Genomic DNA, 21,247 nt, shown 5'->3' with positions numbered 1-21,247 from the left:
AAGGAGATGTGTCACACTGCATGAGGTAAATGGTGTCACACCAGATACTGACTGGTTTTCTGATCCACGCCCCTACCTTTTTTATGACGGTATCTGTGACCAACAGATGCATATCTGTATTCCCTGTATTGTGAAATCCTAATGAAAGATCTAAAGAATTTAAATGAATTAACTGATGCAATGTAACATCTTTGAAATGGTTGTTTATATTTTTGTTCAGTATACATTGTTTACAGAGTAAAACACGCTTATTTTGGGTTCTGATGGTGTACGACAGTTGAACTAAACCCATGAGATTAATTATGTATTTTTTAATAAACACTATGTAGATGTAAATGAATTACAAATCCAGAAATGGATGCACCAATTACAGAATGCAACAAAACATGTAGTCATCTTTTGTGATAATATTACAGAAAACCACTACCGAGACAGACAAAATTTGACTTATCCTGAGATATGGCTCATGAATGATCATAAAGATGCTAGTTTTAAGCTTATTGTCAGTTAACATAACAGATTTCTGAACAATAGTCTATGGAAATACCCAGAATTCATATTCTGTTGAGAGGGTTAGCCTTCTTTCCTCTGGGCTAGATACAGGTTGAGCACCTGGAGAGGATGGAATGAACAGGGGAGGAATGATCGCTGAGATCAGAGATGAATGTTATGGTGTCTGAGGAAGGCATTTTCACCCAGATGTAAGTGTTGCCCGGCACCAGTTCAGGGGAGCTGCAGTGGTCGGGTAATGTGAGGTAGTGAGGGGAAGGCAGGGCGTTGACATGGCCACGTGAGGCCAGCAAAGACCAGGCGTTTACCATCACGATGGACCGCTCGTTCATCTTCACGGACACACTCTCCACTGTCCCCAGCAGAACTGGACAAACACACACACACTTTCAGATCAGCGTTGTGAAGCAACTGTACATCAGTGTCAAAATGAGAGTAGATTCAAGGGCTTCCCACTGTTCTTACTAAAGATCAAAGTATTGAGTAATGTTTCCTTTCATCTTGTGCTTCAGTCTGGAGGCCTTACCTCTGCTGTGACACAGGACTTCAGTCTTCAAATCCCCCAGTGGTAGAAGCCTGGGTCCTGAGGATAATGAACAACAGTCTAATCAAACGAGCAGGGACCCATCAAAAGACACCCCCTTTATCTTATATGAACTAGATATAGAATTCAATATAGCTTGCAACTCAAGCTGTGGCATAAATCATAGATCGGTTGTATCCTGTTCCCACTGACCTGGAATCACGTTCTTGGTGGTGTTGTGTGGTTCAGGCCTTGGATGCAGGACCCCGGCGCAGCAAGACCACAGGGAGGCATTGGGATAGCGGTGCCCACAGCAGGTGAACCCTTGCTGGGTAGGGTAGAGCAGGTCTAGCCCCGGGGCGGTGCAACAGGTCTGGGTGGAGCCGGCCTCCATCAGAACACTCCCACAGCACTGGGTATCCTCTATGAGCCTGCCCTGAGCCTGCAGGTTGTACAGAGTCCCTGCACAGCACTTCATCTGGCCGCTGCTGGAGTTGTAGACCTTCCTTCCACAGCAGGACATGTTTCCCAACCTGTGGTGTCTGTGCAGAGAAAAAAATATTTGACCTCCCAATAGAAAGAGAGCTGTCACGTTGGGTGAACTCAGAGCCATATTGTACAGATTATTTATAATTTAATGGATTTTACCCATTATACTTTGATGAATATAGCACTCAAGGAAATCGTTTCAGCCCATTGATTTCATGGCCAAAGTATTGAGTAATAGCATCGGTATAAATTCAGACTGGACACACCTACTCATTCCAATGTTAAAGAAAAACCTTGGAATGAGTAGGTGTGTCCAAACTTTTGACTGGTACTGTAAGTAGATTCGAGTGTTTAAAAAAAAAAAAGTAAATCCTGTCTGTGTCAGGTATGCCTCCAGACATGGTACATTTTTCTGTATTCCAAATAAACACACTTCAGTCCATAATAAACAACATTTACTTGGAACAAACATTAGTAACATTCCTCAAATGCCAAACAGGAGTCAACCAGTTTCCTCCTAGAGTCAGACACCAAGGTCAAGCACAATTCACACAACAGGGCGAAGTACAAAAAACAACTACCCATCGTCTGACCCCTTTCTTAGAGACCAAAAAGCAGACACAAGCTGTCTTAAGAGACGTCTGGCTGTCTAACTGTCTGAATGCCTCTGACTGGAACAAGGGAAGTGAAGTACAGAACAGTTGGAGACCTTTTGGCTGCAGCAGTAGACGCCCTGTTGTAAAATGTCTGGGAGGCTAACATACAGTAAGTAGTCTATGACATGGCGCATCCATTTGGCCGCCCACAGAATTTTTCCACATCCTGAGGTAGTGGGACTGTGGGAATGTTCTTTTGAATCACAATTAAATCCATCAATGTCTCTCACACATAAGCATACAAAGATGCACACCCAGTCTCATACAGTGGGTGGGAAAATACTTTCTGCAGTTAATTATAGTACAAACACGTAACGTTAGTCCATCGTATCCGATGACGACTTCCACTTCTGAGTTAACGGTGAATTATTTGGTGACTGTAGAGTCCAATCCGAGATACACCAACTTTATTGCAGGTGGGGCATGTGCAGTCTGTGTTGGAGGGGGCAGGCATGGTTGTACGTCTCCTGAGCTGTTTTTGCTGTTTCTTTGTGCTCCTCTCCTCCTCCCACCTCTGTAGACCACTCTGGCAGAGCTGCCGCCAGGTGGAACGGTCGGCAGCGGCGTCCACCAGGTCTGTGGGTTTGATGTTGCACTTCTTCAGCGACGTTTTTAGCTGGTCCTTGTAGCGCTTCATCTGCCCCCCTGCAGACCGCCGGCAAAGATGTAGCTGACCATACAGGATATTCCATGGCAAGCGCTCCTGAGACATTCTAATGACATGCCCAAGCCAGCACAGTTGGTGTTGGGTTACCATGGCCTCCATACTCTTGCAGTTGGTCTTAGCAAGTATTTCTGTATGCGGCACATGGTTGCACCAGGTGATTCATAGGATTGCTGCAGGCATCTTTTGTGGAATCGCTCGAGCTGCTTGTCGTGGCGACTGTAAGTTACCCAGGCTTTACAGCTGTAAAGAAGTGTGGTGATGCAGATGGCTTGATAGACAGTGACTTTTGCCAGTGATTTGTGTTTAATGGTGAAAACAGGCATGGCGGGTGGAAGGCTGGATCTCCACTGGCAGACCACCTTTGTCTTGGTGGTGTTGATTGACAGTCCAATTCTGTTATAGACCCTCACAGCCATTTCAAGGACAGACTGAAGACAAGAGCACATTCATCAATCAGCATACTGCAGCTCAATAACCCATCCCGTAACAACCTTGATGGTTGCTTGGAGTCTCCGGATGTTGAATAGGTTTCTATCCAGCCTGAAGTCCATCGCAACCCGCTGCTGTCCTTAAGCTCCTTGTGGATACATAAGAGGAAGATGTTAAGGAGTGCAGGTGCCAGCACACACCAATGCTTACTCCAAAGGGCACTGACTCCTGCCCTCCTATGGCCACCCGAGCATCCTCCCATCATGGAACTGGCAAAGGATGTTGACAAATGTGAGTAGAATGCCCCATAGTAGTTCCCTGCTCACAGTGTCGAAGGCCTTAGAGAGGTTGACAAAGGCCATGAAAAGCTCCTGATGGTGTTCACGACACTTCTCCTGGAGTTGCCGTGCCGTGAATATCATGTAGACCGTACTCCTGTTCTTTCTGAAGCCGCATTGTGACTCTGGTAGCATCACCTTGGAGAGGACCTTACTGGCAACAGCCAGAAGGGATATCCCTGGCTGTTGCCGCAGATGGACTTGTTACCCTTGTTCTTATAGATGGTGACAATGTTTGCATCCCGCCACTGTTGGGGGATGATCTCCCGGTCCCAAACCTCAGTGATGTACTGGTGGAGCGTTCTGGTGCAGAAGTAACCTCCCTTCTTAAGTAGCTCTGCCGGGATGCTGTCGGCACCAGGAGTCTTATTGTTTTTGAGGGAATGGAGAGCTGATAACCATTCACCAACCTTCCAAAAGGTGTTGAGGTCTTGAATGGGTAGACGGACAGGCAGTTCTTCCAGGATGGAGTGGTCTGTAGGAGAGTGCTGATTGAGTAGTGCTTCAAAGTGGTCAGCCCGCCTCATCAGGATCTGGTTTTGGTCCTTCAAGAGAGTCAGACCATCAGGGTGTTGATGGAGCGACTTCTAGGGCCATAGATAGCTTTAGCTGAATTGCATGTAGTTTTTGTCTGCATAAAATTGGATTTCCTGTGCCTTATTTGTCCACCATTCGTTCTGCAGAGCATGCAAGGTTGTTTGCACGTCCTTGCGTGATGCACACCATTGCTGGCAGAGGGTAGCAGATGTGGGGCTGTTGAGAGGAGCCCTGTGCCCTTTGTGCATATTGTCCAGTAACGTTGTGATGGTGTCCGAGTTCTCATCAAACCAGTCTTGATGTTTCCTACCTCTGTAGCCAATGGAGTGGGCCTCTGCACTCAGAAGAGGCTCAGTCTCCCTCAGCCTTTCAGCGAGAGAGCGACGGAACTCGTCCCTTACTGCAGCTTTCACAAGCTGGGTACAGTGCAGATGCCTCTTACTGCCCTTCTGCAGGCGTTGGGGGGGGGACGTATTTTCACCTGGAGTTAAGCCAGTATCATACGGTGATCTGTCCAGCATTCTGCACCCCTCATGGCACGTGTCAGCAGGGCGTCAATAGTGTCAGAACGTCTCACTATGCAGTAGTCGATCCGGTGCCAGTGTTTGGAGCGTGGGTGCATCCATAGTGTTTTATATTTGTTCTTCTGCTGAAACAAGGTGTTAGTGACAATGAGATCAAAGCTGTTCTTAGCGCCTTAGTTCTGCCCTTAGGCACTCTGAACTGCTCTTGCGGACAGTGATAACCCCACGTCTTTGGGATAAACTTCCTACAATTTCCAGCCTTCCAGAGCTACTCACGTGTGTCCGTTGCAGCAGATTTCATACTGAGGGTCGTATGTCTCCTCTCCACAGCAGTGTTTGCCTGGATCGTTGAGATGAACACGTGAGCCACACACCATGTCACGGGATGGCAGATACAAGTGGCCACCTGGGGAGCACTGGTACCCATCCTCCACCGCATGGTGCAAGGTCTGGTTACAGCACAGCACCCCTCGGTCCTCTACACCATACGGAGTTGTACCGCAGCACTGGGAGAGACACACACACTGGTCAGCAGGGTAACAACACACACACAAACACACAGCATGTATAACAGACACACATACAGACAACTTCATGCACTCACAAACGGTAGCATGCAAATTCACACACAATCACAAAAGAAAGTTGACATGCTAGAAAAGAGAGTAAGTTTCTTACCAGTCAACCTGTGCAGATTTTCTCCCTAATAGACTTTTAGATCAAGCACCAGTCTAGAATTTTGGCCTTGAGTATAGAACACCCACTTCCCACTGGGGCCCTGTCTAAACATTCTGAGTGGACTGAAAATGGGTCTGTGGACAACGTATAGTTTCAGGCTCGTCGTCAGATATTTAGACTTTTCTTTACAAATACATCCCTGTACTGTATGGCTTTCGTCTTTATTGGTTGACCAACAACTACTCAGCAAGCGGAGGATTTAGCTGTTTTACTTTAATTTGACTGAGATGAGGACACATTTTTACGTAGCGGAGGAGGTTCAGTGAACTAAGCTTTAGCTATAGGCCTGTAAGCTCTGTGGCCTAAGCTCTGTGGGCTAACTATAGGCCTAAGCTCTGTGGGCTAATGGACTTACCAGGTTTTTTCCAAGCACCCTATTGGACAGCTTCCCGGCACAGCAGATGTTGATGTTTGGATTGTAAACCTGAGAGCCACCATTGTAGAGACCTGGTTAGAGAGATGGGAAGGAGGAAGGACAGTGATAGTGATGGTGGTGACCCACATGGAAAAAATACTACAGTTTACTATAGAACACTACAGAAATTACTATAGAATTATATAGTAAACTGCAGTATACTATACTACACACTATAGTATCCCTCAATCATGTGTAGTATTTACAATACAATGTAGTATAGAATACTACAGTAAATACTAGTATTATCAGAAAAAAACACTACTGTAAAAAATACAGTAATGTCCGCACAAACACTACAGTCCCCCCCCCCATTTTTATTAAACTATAGTAAATACTACAGTATTCAATGTTCATATACTCTGCCCATTCCCCTCCCCCATATCACAATTTGGGCCACCCATAATTGACAAACCACCATGCCAAGTATAGACCATATTGTGTTCCTTACAGGTTATAGAAAAGAGCAGAAGCACTGAACTATCCATTCAGCGCACAGTCCTGCCTACCTACAGGTTATGGAAAATGTGCTCTTTTAGTATTTCTTCAGTAGGTTTCTTGAAGGAGAAAGCCTCCACTTCTATGTCAAAGACAATAAAACAAAAACACTAAAGTAAATAGTAAATACTAAAGTAATGCAAAAGCAGTACAGGAATACTACAGTATAGTACAGTCCGCAAAAACACTACATTAATTACTATAGTATATACACTACAGTTATTTTACTATACTGTTTATACTATAGTTAACTGTAAATACTACAGTAAAGTCTGCAAAAACACAACAGTGAACACTATAGTATTTATACCATAGTATACGATAGTATTTTTTCAAATCAAAATAAAAATGGTAAATAATCCATGTCAACCAGGATAATATACAGGACATTCGGAAAGTATTCAGACCCCTTGGCTTTTTTTCTACGTTACAGCCTTATTAAAAATTAAAAACAAATACCTTATTTACTTAAATATTCAGACCTTTTGCTATGATACCTGAAATTGAGCTCAGGTGCATCTTGTTTCCATTGATCATCCTTGAGATGTTTCTACAACTTGATTGGAGTTGTACCTGTGGTAAACGCAATTGACCCAATGGTCACTCTGATAGCGCGCCAGAGTTCCTCTGTGGAGATGTGAGAACCTTCCAGAAGGACAACCATCTCTGCAGCACTCCACCAATCAGGCCTTTATGGTACAGTGGCCAGACGGAAGCCACTCCTCAGTAAACGGCACCTAAAGGACTCTCCATGAGAAAAAAGATTCTCTGGTCTGATGAAACCAAGATTTGAACTCTTTGGCGTGAATGCCAAGCGTCACGTCCGGATGAAACCAGGCACCGCTCATTACCTGGCCTATACCATCCCTACGATGAAGCATGTTGGTGGCAGCATCATGCTGTGGGGATGTTTTTCACCGGCAGGGACTGGGAGACTAGTCAGGATTGAGAGAAAGATGAACGGAGCAAAGTACAGAAAGATCCTTGATGAAAAGGAGGTCCAGAGCACTCAGGACCTCAGACTGGGGCGAAGGTTCACCTTCCAACAGGACAACGAACCTAAGTATACAGCCAAGACAACGCAGTAGTGGCTTCGAGACAACATGTCTTGAGAGACTTGAAAAGAGCTGTGCAGCGACGCTCCCCATCCAACCTGACAGAGCTTGAGAGGATCTAAAGAGAAGAATGAATGGGAGAAACTCCCCAAATACAGGTGTGCCAAGCTTGTAGCGTCATACCTAAGAAGACTCGAGGCTGTAATTGCTGCCAAAGGTGCTTCAAGAAAGTACTGAGTAAAGGGTCTGAATAATTCATGTAAAATGTGATATTTCAGTTTTTGCTTCGTCATTATGGGGTATTGTGTGTAGATTGCTGAGGAAAAAAATACAATTTAATCCATGTTAGACGGCTGTAACGTAACAAAATGTGGAAAAAGTGAAGGGGTCTGAATACTTTCTGAATGCACTGTACGTGCACGGGTGAGACAAATGTGTCAATCATTTTGTATACAATTTGATATAATATAGGGAGAATTTTTAAAAGGGCAGCCCCCTGTGAGCATGACACATTTTATAGAAAAGATTATGTCTAGTTTCTTGTTTGGGACTCTTAGAAATTGTCAATGTTACAGATTCTACAGACATGTTTTAACTGACTGATCAGGAGGCTTTTCTTTAGGAGGAATAGGGTGGAAACTATCACGTCTTAGAAGTGTGTTTCGATCTGTGGGCTTGCTGTATAGATCGGTAAGGAGTGTGTCATTTTCTTTGATGCTCTAAATGTCAAGGAAGCTGACACTAGAGTAATCAAAGTACGTGGTGAAACGAAGATGATCATTTTACTTATTAAGAAACTCATGTAGCATCTCAAGACTCTCAAGAGTCCCATTAAATAATACCAAATACATAATTTATATAACGTCGATATAGTTTGATCTTCAATAGAAAGGCATTTTGCTCAGGGTTGAGAATGCAATTGTGTTCTAAAAGTCCCTTAAAGATTGGCATAATTGGGGGCCATCGTACTCCCCATAGCAGTTCCTTTTGTTGGTAGAAAATTTTTACTTCTATACATAAAACTGCTATTTGTGAGTACCGGCTCTGCTAGGTCTCCGATACATGAGGAGCTAGGCCCGAGAGTCTATAGGGCATTGTTCTAAAAAGAAGCCCAGAGCCTCTAGGCCACCTTGGTGGGGTATTGACAACCTTCGCTCTCGCACTAACTCTCTTTTATCCTATCATCTCTCCCTTCTGCTAAATCCTTCTCCCTCCTGTCTCCTGATTCTGCCTCTTCGACCCTACTCTCCTCCCTTTCCGCATCCTATGACTCGCACTGTTCCATTTCCCCCCGGACAGCTTGGCCCTACCCTCTTGCTCTGTGGCTAAGTGACTCAATGGGAGCTTACAGAACAGGGCTTCGGGCAGCTGAGCGAAACTGGAGGAAAACTAAACCTCTGGATGACCCATCATCCTTTCACTTCCTCTTATCTACCTTCTCTTCCTCTGTATTCACTGCTAAAGCTACTTTCTATCACTCAAGCTTCAAGCTTCTAACTCTAACCCTAGGGAACTCTTTACACCTTCTCCTCCCTCCTTAATCCTCCACCCCTTCCACTTTGAAAAGAAGGTTGACGACATCCGCTCCTCATTCACTCAGCCTATTGAGTCCACTGGTCCCACTCACACAGAACTACCCTACACCTTGACCTCTTTCTCTCCTCTCTTTCCAGATGAAATTCTGCGACTAGAGAGGTCTGTCCACCTGACAACCTCCCCGCTCGACCCCATCCCCTCCTCCAGACCATCTCTAGAGACCTTCTCCCATTCCTCACTCCCCCCATCAATGACCACTGGCTGCATCTTCCCTGACTTCAAAATGGCCCAAGTCGCTCTCCTCCTCAGGAAAATAAACACTTGACTATCTGACATCTAAAACTATAGACCTGTATCCCTTTCTTTTCAAAACACTTGAGCGTGCGTCTCTGATCAACTTTCTCATTATCTCTTTCAGAACGATCTTCTTACCCTAACCAGTTAGGCTTCAAGACAGGTCACTCAACCGAGACTGCTCTTCTCTGTGTCACGGAGGCTCTCCGCACTGCCAAACTGTCTCGCTCTCCTCTGTTCTCCTCCTCCCAGGTCTATTCACTGCCTTCGACACCGTGAACCATCAGATCCTCCTCTCCACCCTCTCAGGGCTGTGCGTCTCAGGCTCTGCACACTCTTGGATTGCATCCTACCTGGCAGGCTGCTCCTCCCAGGTGACGTGGAGAGAATCTGTGTCTGCACCACGTACTCTCACTACTTGTGTCCCCCAGGGCTCGGTTCTAGGTCCTCTGCTCTTCTCTCTATACACCAAGTCACTCAGCTCTGTCATATCCTCACTGGTCTCTCTTATCATTGCTATGCGGATGACAACTACTTTTCTCCTTCACCCCTTTTGACACCAAGGTGGCGACACGTGTCTCTGCGTGCCAGGCAGATATCTCAGCTTGGATGTCAGCCCACCACCTAAAACTCAACCTCGACAAGAAGGCCTGTCTGCTCAAAGACATCTCCATCATGGTTGACAACTCTAGTGTCGCCCTGCCAGAGTGCAAAGAACCTTTGTGTGACCCTGTCGTTTTCTGCAAAGATCAACTCAGTGACTCGCTCCTGTAGGTTCAGGCTCTAGAACATCCGTAGAGTAAGACCCCACCTCACATAGGGAGCGGCACTGCTCCTAATCCAGGCACTTGTCATCTCCCATCTGGACTACTGCAACTCACTGGCTGGGCTCCCTGCTTGTGCCATCAAACCACTGCAATTTATCCAGAACGCTGCAGCCCGCCTGGTTTTCAACCTTCCCAAGGTCTCCCATGTCAACCCGCTCCGCCGCACACTCCACTGGCTTCTAGTCAAAGCTCGCATCCACTAAAATACCATGGTGCTTGCCTACGGAACAGCAAGAGGGACTGCCCCTCCCTACCTTCAGGCTATGCTCAAACGCTACACCCCAACCCGAGCACTCCGTTCTGCCACCTCTGGTCTCTTGACCCTCCCAACCCTACGGGAGAGCATCTCCCGCTCAGGCCAGTCCAAGTTTTGCTCTGTCCTAGCACCCCAATGGTGGAACTGCTGTCCCACCCTGAAGCTGGTGAAATTGGAGGGGGCGCAATTCAAATAAATAATCATAAAAATTATGGATATTAAACATTTAGGTACATATATATCGGTTAAAAGCTTAAATTCTTGTTCATCTAACTGCATTGTCTGATTTACAATAGGCTTTACAGCTAAAGCATGCCATGCGATTGTTTGAGGACGGCGCCCCACATCAACATATTTTTCTACCGGTACAGGCTTCATAAAATCACAAATAGCGATTAAATATTCACTTACTTTTTGAAAATCTTCCTCTGATTTGAAATCCAAAGGGTCCCAGCTACAACATGTATGGTCGTTTTGTTAGATAAAATCCTTCTTTATATCCCAAAATGTCCATTTAGTTGGCGCAATCAATTTGAATAATCCACTCGTTCAACATGCAGAGAAAGGAATCCAAAAAGCTACCGCTAAACTTTGTTAAAACAAGTAAAAATATCTAATCCTCAGGTACCCTAAAATGTAATTAAACTATAATATTTCATACGGAAAGAAGTATGTTTAATAGGAAAGCAAAATTAACAGGTACGAGTCCTCTTCGTCGTGCGCGCACAGACTGATTTTCAACTCTGACTCCCAGTACTAAAACTCAAAATTCTTCCTCGTTTGGGAAGAAACAAGCCTGAAACCTTGAACAAAGACTGTTGACATCTAGTGGAAGCCATAGGAATTGAAATCTGGGAGCTGGATTTGGATATGACTCTATAACTTCCATTGTAAGAGCATGGGCTCTCAAAATAAAGTAATTTCCGGGTAGGTTTTTCTTTGGATTTTCTCTTACCATATCTATTGTGTTATAGTCTCATACATTATTTAACATTTCTACAATCTTCAAAGTGTTTTCTATTATATGCATATCCTGGCTTCTGGGGCTGAGTAAAAGGCAGTTTACTTTGGGTACGTCAGTCAGGCGGAAATTCAGAAAAAAGGACCCTAGCCTGAATACGTTTTTAAGATGAATGCACTAACTGTAAGTCGCTCTGGATAAGAGCGTCTGCTAAATGACTAAAATGTAAATGTAAATTGACTGGATGTTCATGCCTGTAGAGCAGTAGAGTCTCCTCAGAGGAGGAAGGGGAGGACCATCCTCAATGAATTTAATAATCATCTAAATAGTGAAACATTTTAAAAAGTTAGCATTTTTAGATAAACCTATACTAAATATATTCACATCAACAAATAATTGCTTAAAATACACTGAAGGTCTACAGTAGCCTCAACAGCACTCTGTAGGTTAGCACCATGGTTTAGCCGGAGGACAATTAGCTTCTGTTCTCCTCTGGGTACATTGACTACAATACAAAACCTAGGAGACTCATGGTTTTTACCCCCTCCCATAGACTTACACAGTAATTATGACAACCTCTGGAGGACGTCCTCCAACATATCAGAACTCTTCCAGCATGAACTGACATGTTGTCCACCCAATCAAAGGTTCAGAGAATTAATCTAGTCCTGAAAGCATAAGCTACAGCTAGCTAGCACTGCAGTGCATAACATGTGGTGATTAGTTGACTCAAAGAGAGAGAAAGACAATAGTTGAACAGTTGAGCAATTTAATTTCTTCCAAAATTAAGAAGAAGCAAGAGAGAGAGATTTGGTTGTATTTATTTTTAAAAATGCAGCTAGCTAGTTTAGCCTACTCAAACACCCAGCTAAAACAGAGAGGGGTGCTATGTTAGCTAGCTGGCTATGGCTATCTAACACTGGAACTCCAAGTAAAGGTAAGCTTTTGGTTTTATTATTTTATTGCCACCGGGCCACGCTGGTGTAACTGCTAAACTGCTTTCTGACTGTACTGCATGATTGTAGCCGGTTTAGTAACGCATTAGTTCTAGGTGACTATGACGTGACAACGATATAGGCTGTGTGTAGCGGTTAGTGGTCATGACATGAAGGTTTGGCTTCTAAGTTTTTTTTTGCCTGGTCATAGACAGCTGATGTGTTGTGTACTGAAGTCCACAAGCGAAGAGAAAAGGTGAGAGGAGGAGAGCGCATACAGTAGATAGTTGCGAGAAGGAATTATATATATACACAACGCAAAGTGTTTTTATCTGGCTGCTATGAAAGTGAACTGTTTGCGTGTGATCAGGGGTCTATTCATTCTGCCGATTCTGTTGAAAAACGTTTCTTAAACAGAAGCAAGCATAATCAAGTCACCTTGATTACTCAAAATTCTCTTGACCTGTGCACCTATGTAAATTTTATTTCATAGGCCAGGTTGTAGCAACCTCAAGATGGGTACAAGGAAAGTTTGAGTCTCATGCAATAGTCTAAACCTATCGATGGTACATTGAGCTGGGTGAATGGAATATGAATGACAGTAATCTAATATGCTCCAATAGAAATAAGACGGAAGCTCATAAAAAAAAGTATCATCCTCCCTCAACTTAAATGGCACCGACCGCCACTGCTCTAGATTATTTAAGTAGGTGTGTTTCACAGTGGTGTATGACCCGATGAAGATCCAACTTGGATCAAAGCGTTATCTTTATTATGCTCTGATTAAATCACCCTGGAACCATACCAGAGTTGCAGAGATTCCTTTTTCTTCTATGGTAATAAAGGGCCACGCAAATCCAACACTACAGCAAAGTTTCATATAAAGGGATGTTTCAGATACAATATGGTGCTGATTCATGCATGGGTAATGGTCTGGTAATAAAATAATCATACATGGGAAATATTCCACAAATTGTTGGTTTCATTTTCCATTTTTGTTCAGCCAACCATTCTGGACATTTTAGCCCGTAACCTTAAGTTGCACAGTATAATTATTACATGACTAGAGATTTTACAAGAAACACTTTAGAGAGCGGCCAAGTGAAACTAAAGTCATATCTTTTGAAATATTCATCATTACTTCTTATTTTTTATTTTATTTAATGTTTTTTTTTTTACTTAGCATGTTAGTTAAGAACAAATTATTATTTACAATGACAGCCTACCAAAAGGCAAAAGGCCTCCTGCGGGGATGGGGTTAAAAATAAAAATGTATTAAATAAAACAAGGGAAACTAGATCACGACAAGAGAGACAACACAACACTACATAAAGAGAGACCTAAGATGGCAGCATGGCAACATAGCATGGCAGCAACACATGACAACAAAACATGGTAGCAACACAACATGGCAGCAGCACAACATGGTAGCAGCACAACATGGTAGCAGCACAACATGGTAGCAGCACAACACAGAGTACAAACATTGTTGGGCACAGACAGCAGCACAAAGGGCAAGAAAGTAGAGACAGCAATACATCATGCAAGGCAGCCACAACTGTCAGTAAGAGTGTCCATGATTGAGTCTTTGAATGAAGAGATGGAGATATAACTGTCCACTTTGAGTGTTTTTTGCAGCCCGTTCCAGTCGCTAGCTGCAGCGAACTGAAAAGAAGAGCGACCCAGGGATGTGTGTGCTTTGGGGACCTTCAACAGAATGTGACTGGCAGAACGGGTGTTGTTTGTGGAGGATGATGGCTGCAGAAGATATCTCAGATGGGGGGGAAGTGAGGTCTAAGAGGGTTTTATAAATAAGCAACCAGTGGGTCTTGCGACGGGTATATAGAGATGACCAGTTTACAGAAGAGTATAGAGTGCAGTGATGTGCCCTATGAGGAGCATTGGTGGCAAATCTGATGGCCGAATGGTAGAGAACATCTAGCCGCTCGAGAGCACCCTTACCTACCGATCTATACATTACTCCATAGTCTAGCATGGGTAGGATGGTCATCTGAATCAGGGTTAGCTTGGCAGCTGGGGTGAAAGAGGAGTGATTACGATAGAGGAAACCAAGTCTAGATTTAACTTTAGCCTGCAGCTTTGATATGTGCTGAGAGAAGGACAGCGTACCATCTAGCCATACTCCCAAGTACTTGTATGAGGTACCTCAAGCTCTAAACCATCAGAGGTAGTAATCACACCTGTGGGGAGAGGTGCATTCTTCTTACCAAACCACATGACCTTTGTTTTGGAGGTGTTCAGAACAAGGTTAAGGGCAGAGAAAGCTTGTTGGACACTAAGAAAGCTTTGTTGTAGAGCGTTTAACACAAAATCCAGGGAGGGGCCAGTTGAGTATAAGACTGTATCATCTGCATATAAATGGATGAGAGAGCTTCCTACTGCCTGAGCTATGTTGTTGATGTAAATTGAGAAGAGCGTGGGGCCTAGGATCGAGCCTTGGGGTACACCCTTGGTGACAGGCAATGGCTGAGACAGCAGATGTTCTGACTTTATACACTGCACTCTGAGAGAGGTAGTTAGCAAACCAGGCAAAAGACCGCTCAGAGACACCAATACTCCTTAGCCGGCCCACAAGAATGGAATGGTCTACCGTATCAGGAGCTTTGGCCAAGTCAATAAAAATAGCAGCACAACATTGCTTAGAATCAAGGGTAATGGTGACATCATAGAGGACCTTTAAGGTTGCAGTGACACATCCATAACCTGAGCGGTAACCAGATTGCATACCAGAGAGAATACTATAGACATCAAGAAAGCCAGTCAGTTGATTATTGCCAGGTTTTTCAAACACTTTTTATAAACAGGGCAAAGTAGAAATAGGCCTAAAACAGTTAGGATCAGCTTGATCACCCCCTTTAAATAAAGGACTAACTGTGGCTGCCTTCCAAGCAATGGGAACCTCCCCAGAGAGGAGAGAGGTCAGAGATAGGCTTGGCGATTATAGGGGCAGCAACATTAAAGAAGAAAGGGTCTAAACAATCTGACCCAGATGTTTTTTGGGGGTCAAGTTTAAGGAGCTCCTTTAGCACGTCGGACTCAGTGACCGCCTGCAGGGAGAAACTTTGTAGAGGGGCAGGGGAAAAAGATGGAGGAGCATCAGGGCTAGTTGCATTAGAAGGGGTGGGAGATGAGGAAATGTCTGGACGGGCAACGAGGCATGTCTAAGTCAAATAGGAATCCTGACTTATTGAAGTGGTGATTAAAGAGCTCAGCCATGTGCTTCTTGTCAGTAACTACCACATCATAAACTTTAAGGGACATGGGCAGCTGTGAGGAGAAAGGTTTATTCTCCAGGTCTTTAAACGTTTTCCAGAACTTCTTGGGGTTAGATTCACAGAGAGAGAACTGCTGTTGGGGTCACTCTAGGAAAAGTCATCAAATTTCAAGTTGAAAAAAATGTAATTTAGTTTTCTCTGCTGTTAAACATAGTGGCGGGTCATTAAGACCCTTAAGACAACACAAGGGTTAAGGAAAATTATGAAACACAGAGAGACTAAAGATAAATTGTTTACTGGTAAATATTTTGGGGAAGCCATGAATACACACCACAGATGGATATGAATTAATCTCTGAAACCACTCTCTACTGCTGCGCTACGATATAATGATTGCAGGCATGTGCTTTGTCAGTGGCTGTGACATAGGGTTTAGACAGGAGTTGACGGACAGTCTGAAGACAGAATGAAATGATAGGGGGGACATCCCAGCTTCAAGTGGTTTCAGATTTCACATCCTGTCGGTCGGAACCGGTACCAGAACCACGCAGGTCCCCTAAACGAGGGACTTGACATCTCAGAGGTTTTAACCTGTCTCCTCCCCTTTATCTACACTGACTGAAGTGGATTTAACAAGTGACATCAATAAGGGAATATAGCTTTCACCTGGTCAGTCTGTCATGGAAACAGCAAGTGTACATACACACCAAAGGAGGCTGGTGGGAGAAACTATAGGAGGACCGTCTCATCGGCTGGAATTTAATAGATGGAGCGGAGTCAAACATGTGGTTTGTATATGTTTGATGTGTTTGATACCGTTCCATTTATTCCATTCCAGCCATTACAATGAGCCTGTCCTCCTATAGCTCTTCCCACCAGCCTCCTCTGAAACACACAAACATACAGACACTAGCAGGGCACCTTGTGCTGTCTTACATGGGGTGTGGCTGAGTGTTCCATCACAGCAGGCCTGGTCATGAGAGTAACTTTGACCCTGGTGAGAGCTAGGGTTCACACAGCAACGCTCTGTTGTTGGGTTGAAACAGGCACCTAGACCACAAGGCTTCTTCCCAGGCATACTGGAGGCATGTGGAGAGCGAGAGAGACACACACACTTAGATGCAATACAAACACATGCACATAAAGACACATAAACAAACATAATGTACACAAATACACATACAAGAATAGTTTAAAAAATAATGTTAACATAACACATGTTTCTAACTATTCCACCACTCTTGTTCTACAGACAAAGGTTTACAATTAAAGTGCCCACTTTAATAATCACAGTGTCAATGTGGTTGTTGGCCAGGCACGGCGCTACGCCGGGGTTAGGGGGTGCTATAGCCACGTCACAAATCTGCATAGCCCCAGTTAAGCGTTTAAATATTTAAAAAAATATATATGTAAAAGTTAATAACCAGCTATTCTGTTCCCAATCCGATCCCTGTGTGTGTAGGGGGTGTTCGCGCAGTTAGGCTACGTTATGTGAGTGTTACGATCCCCAGTTTCTGTTTTGTGGTTTGTATGTGTGTATTTTATGAAATGGCTTCCTGGATTCCCCTAAGCAGCTGATTGGTCAGCTGCAGATTGGAACTGACCCCGCCCCCTCGTCAGGATACAGCTGTTTCCCATTAGACTCCTTCTGCGGCTCTGAAGAGAGCTGAGGGTTATATCCTGGGTTGGTTGTTTCTCAGATTGAGCTGAGGGTTGTATTATATGTTGGTTGTTTCTCAGAAAGATGATTATTATGTCCTATGTTTTTTGCTGAGAGACAGGGTTTTGTGAAGTACACTGCTCAAAGAAATAAAGGGAACACTAAAATAACACATCCTAGATCTGAATGAATGAAATATTCTTATTAAATACTTTTTTCTTTACATAGTTGAATGTGCTGACAACAAAATCACACAAAAATTATCAATGGAAATCAAATTTATCAACCCATGGAGGTCTGGATTTGGAGTCACACTCAAAATTAAAGTGGAAAACCACACTACAGGCTGATCCAACGTTGATGTAATGTCCTTAAAACAAGTCAAAATGAGACTCAGTAGTGTGTGTGGCCTCCACGTGCCTGTATGACCTCCCTACAACGCCTGGGCATGCTCCTGATGAGGTGGCGGATGGTCTCCTGGGGGATCTCCTCCCAGACCTGGACTAAAGCATCCGCCAACTCCTGGACAGTCTGTGGTGCAACGTGGCGTTGGTGGATGGAGCGAGACATGATGTCCCAGATGTGCTCAATTGGATTCAGGTCTGGGGAACGGGTGGGCCAGTCCATAGCATCAATGCCTTCCTCTTGCAGGAACTGCTGACACACTCCAGCCACATGAGGTCTAGCATTGTCTTGCATTAGGAGGAACCCAGGGCCAACCGCACCAGCATATGGTCTCACAAGGGGTCTGAGGATCTCATCTCGGTACCTAATAGCAGTCAGGCTACCTCTAGCGAGCACATGGAGGGCTGTGCGGCCCCCCAAAGAAATGCCACCCCACACCATGACTGACCCACCGCCAAACCGGTCATGCTGGAGGATGTTGCAGGCAGCAGAGCGTTCTCCACGGCGTCTCCAGATTGTCACGTCTGTCATATGTGCTCAGTGTGAACCTGCTTTCATCTGTGAAGAGCACAGGGCGCCAGTGGCGAATTTGCCAATCTTGGTGTTCTCTGGCAAATGCCAAACGTCCTGCACGGTGTTGGGCTGTAGGCACAACCCCCACCTGTGGACGTCGGGCCCTCATACCACCCTCATGGAGTCTGTTTCTGACCGTTTGAGCAGACACATGCACATTTGTGGCCTGCTGGAGGTCATTTTGCAGGGCTCTGGCAGTGCTCCTCCTGCTCCTCCTTGCACAAAGGCGGAGGTAGCGGTCCTGCTGCTGGGTTGTTGCCCTCCTCCACGTCTCCTGATGTACTGGCCTGTCTCCTGGTAGCGCCTCCATGCTCTGGACACTACGCTGACAGACACAGCAAACCTTCTTGCCACAGCTCGCATTGATGTGCCATCCTGGATGAGCTGCACTACCTGAGCCACTTGTGTGGGTTGTAGACTCCGTCTCATGCTACCACTAGAGTGAAAGCACCGCCAGCATTCAAAAGTGACCAAAACATCAGCCAGGAAGCATAGGAACTGAGAAGTGGTCTGTGGTCACCACCTGCAGAATCACTCCTTTATTGGGGGTGTCTTGCTAATTGCCTATAATTTCCACCTGTTGTCTATTCCATTTGCACAACAGCATGTGAAATTTATTGTCAATCAGTGTTGCTTCCTAAGTGGACAGTTTGATTTCACAGAAGTGTGATTGACTTGGAGTTACATTGTGTTGTTTAAGTGTTCCCTTTATTTTTTTGAGCAGTGTATTTTGTAGCGGTCCTGCCGAGGTATGTTAATGTCCAAAGGACTGTGTTGATTATTGAACTTGTTTGTACTTTTCTGTTTCATTTGTTCCCAGGGTGGAAGGGGAAGGCACTTAGGGAGTGCTTAGGCAAGAGGCTTGCGGGCATACATAACCCGTCGTATTTACTGTCTATACACACTAGGTAAGACCTGGGCGGACCACACCCTGTATTTTGGTTAGCGCACCAGGTGGTGCTAAGATAGGTGGGTAGGCAGGTAAGGTAGGAGAGGGGGCTTTGACATTTACTTTCTTTGCTTTGATTCCGTTCAGCCCCTTTCCCCCAAAATTACCGTGTGACGGAATAAATTCCCAGTAAACGGTAAATTCTCTGCCTTTGTCACGCTTACTCGCACCTACATGTAGGTCCCATACCTATTTCACTCCACGGGGAGTTGAGTTGTAGCAGGGTGTTGCGTTCACTTCCTAGAGTTATACGTAAAAGTGAGCTAACTTCTAGCTAGCTAGTCGACTATCTCTCCGCGTTGCGATGGACCGTTTTCTGATCAAGAGAAGAGTGCGGATAGTAAATGAAAATCCAGACCCCGTCTCCGATGGGGGCAAAGAAGAGGGAGATAAAATGAGTGTTAACACAGCCACCGATCCCTGTGATTTAAGCCAGTCACCTGTTGAAGAACCAAGGCGCCCTCTTCGGCGTTATCCAGCCACAAGTTGGACAGCAGGATCGCTACTTCAATCGTAGGTGGTATGAGGATTGGCAAGGTGTTGATGTTGTTAGGTAGGCAGCTACAGTAGCTGAATGATAACATCTTCGGGTTTTGTTTCATAAAATACATTTAATTTCATCTGGGTGCTTGCGTCACCTACTAACACCATGGTACTACCCGTAGCTCCCGTTCTCAGTCGAGAACAGAGAAAGGTATGTGTTGCAGATACCTCTTTTGTAGAAGTCCATAACGTGAAATAAAACATCCCAAGGTTAATGCTGTGGATATTTTTATAAGGGAGTGTGACTAATGAAACATATAACGTCCAGTGTTTTTTGTTAATATAGTTCTGAGTGCTAAAGTGTTGCTAGCTAGCATGCCTTTCTGTGATGCAGACGGTTAGCTGAGCTGCCGACTGGTGCTGGCGTTGCGTTGTGGGAGATGTAGTTTTGACCCTCTAAGGTTGAATGGGATAGACGATATCACGTTGTAGCTTGTTTGTTTTGTAGTGTTGTATTTCGGTACTGTCAACACTGATAGCACAGAGCAATGTATAGGGGATGTGAGACAGGATATGTGTTTTACCTTTCTTCATGCTCCTGTATATGTAACAGTTTAAGTACTGTGAATTTCACCAGGTTCATATATTAATGTAATGTTGATTTGTTATTATGCATGCCTGCATCCTGGGAGTAGGGGAGTGTGTACTTACGTTTTGCCCTTCGTGCTGAAATCATTTTGATGCACAGAGAGGTAGGCATGCTTTTTCTGTCTTCAGAAAAGTTTGATTCTTTTAAGCATGAAGTCATACACAGTGTTTTGTTCATGAATAATGTATATTTAGAGGTTACTCATAAGTGGATGGTATTGTTAAGATGCACTTGTAATTGTACTTTTTAGGATATCAACATTCTGAATTCAACATGTGGTTAATAGCTAGCTACGGTATGTATGTGTGAACGATGGCTAGCTCCTTGAATGATCCCAGTCCCTTGTATTGTGCATCTGTTGTAGAAAGAGGCGACGATTCGCAGAACATATGTGCTCTACAAATGTTTTTCTTATGGATGCCGGATGCAGAGTGAATTCTGCTTAATTAAAACTACCTGATCTCAAGTCCACGTCTTATCTCAATCAACCCCAAAACGCAGAGTTACAGCTGCACCGGTTACATATGGAACAACTTGTCAGACGGTGCATTGGAGACGGATGTTTTCCTTTCCTGTATTTTCACAATACTATTGCAGGTATGGTTCTATTGTCTAAGAATTAAGATTATACATTTGTATTAAGGACTGGTTATTTTATACTATACATTATGGCTTTATGTATGAATGTGATTGTAAGTCTGAGAACACAAAGAAACACTTGACAGATGGTGCATTGGAGACTGTTCCTGTCCCGTCTTTTCACAATACTATTGCAGATTGACATAAGCCAAAAGACAGCCGTGGTGTCACTCAATTTCTTGGTTCTCCTGTGGTACGTAATAAAGACTGCTACATTTATATCAACTGTGCTGTCATATTTGCTTTTATTGAAAAAACGAGAACTTCCTTAACTCTGAAGTCATGAAAATCTACTTTTCTTAGCACCCAGCGTATTGGTCAAGCTCCCCCTTAGCACCGAGAGAGCAAGAATCCTAGCGCAGTGTCTGGCTGACCAATACCTAGGCCAAAAGCATGAACCCACAAGGAAAATACAGCAACGGATGCCAGCCCAATTGTTGCTTTTATCTGTAGGATATCAAAATTA

The 21,247-nt window shown here is 44.4% G+C and overlaps 1 protein-coding gene across 1 annotated transcript in view; it reads right to left on the bottom strand.

Annotated features, from left to right (window-relative positions):
* Positions 1 to 210: 210 nt before the first annotated feature.
* Positions 211 to 21,247, bottom strand: part of LOC129821835 (uncharacterized) — a 26,390-nt gene continuing 5,353 nt past the window's right edge. The window contains exons 4-9 of the mRNA XM_055879519.1: positions 16,360 to 16,502; positions 5,767 to 5,858; positions 4,950 to 5,179; positions 1,247 to 1,575; positions 1,037 to 1,093; positions 211 to 877 (exon numbers count right to left, since the gene is read on the bottom strand). Coding sequence (XP_055735494.1) covers positions 594 to 877; positions 1,037 to 1,093; positions 1,247 to 1,575; positions 4,950 to 5,179; positions 5,767 to 5,858; positions 16,360 to 16,502 — 1,135 coding nt within the window. The 3' untranslated portion in view covers positions 211 to 593. The remainder of the gene's footprint in view (positions 878 to 1,036; positions 1,094 to 1,246; positions 1,576 to 4,949; positions 5,180 to 5,766; positions 5,859 to 16,359; positions 16,503 to 21,247) is intronic.

The sequence above is a fragment of the Salvelinus fontinalis genome, chromosome 24, assembly GCF_029448725.1.
Source record: "Salvelinus fontinalis isolate EN_2023a chromosome 24, ASM2944872v1, whole genome shotgun sequence".
NCBI lineage: Eukaryota > Metazoa > Chordata > Actinopteri > Salmoniformes > Salmonidae > Salvelinus > Salvelinus fontinalis.
This window is presented reverse-complemented; position numbering and strand designations above follow the sequence as displayed.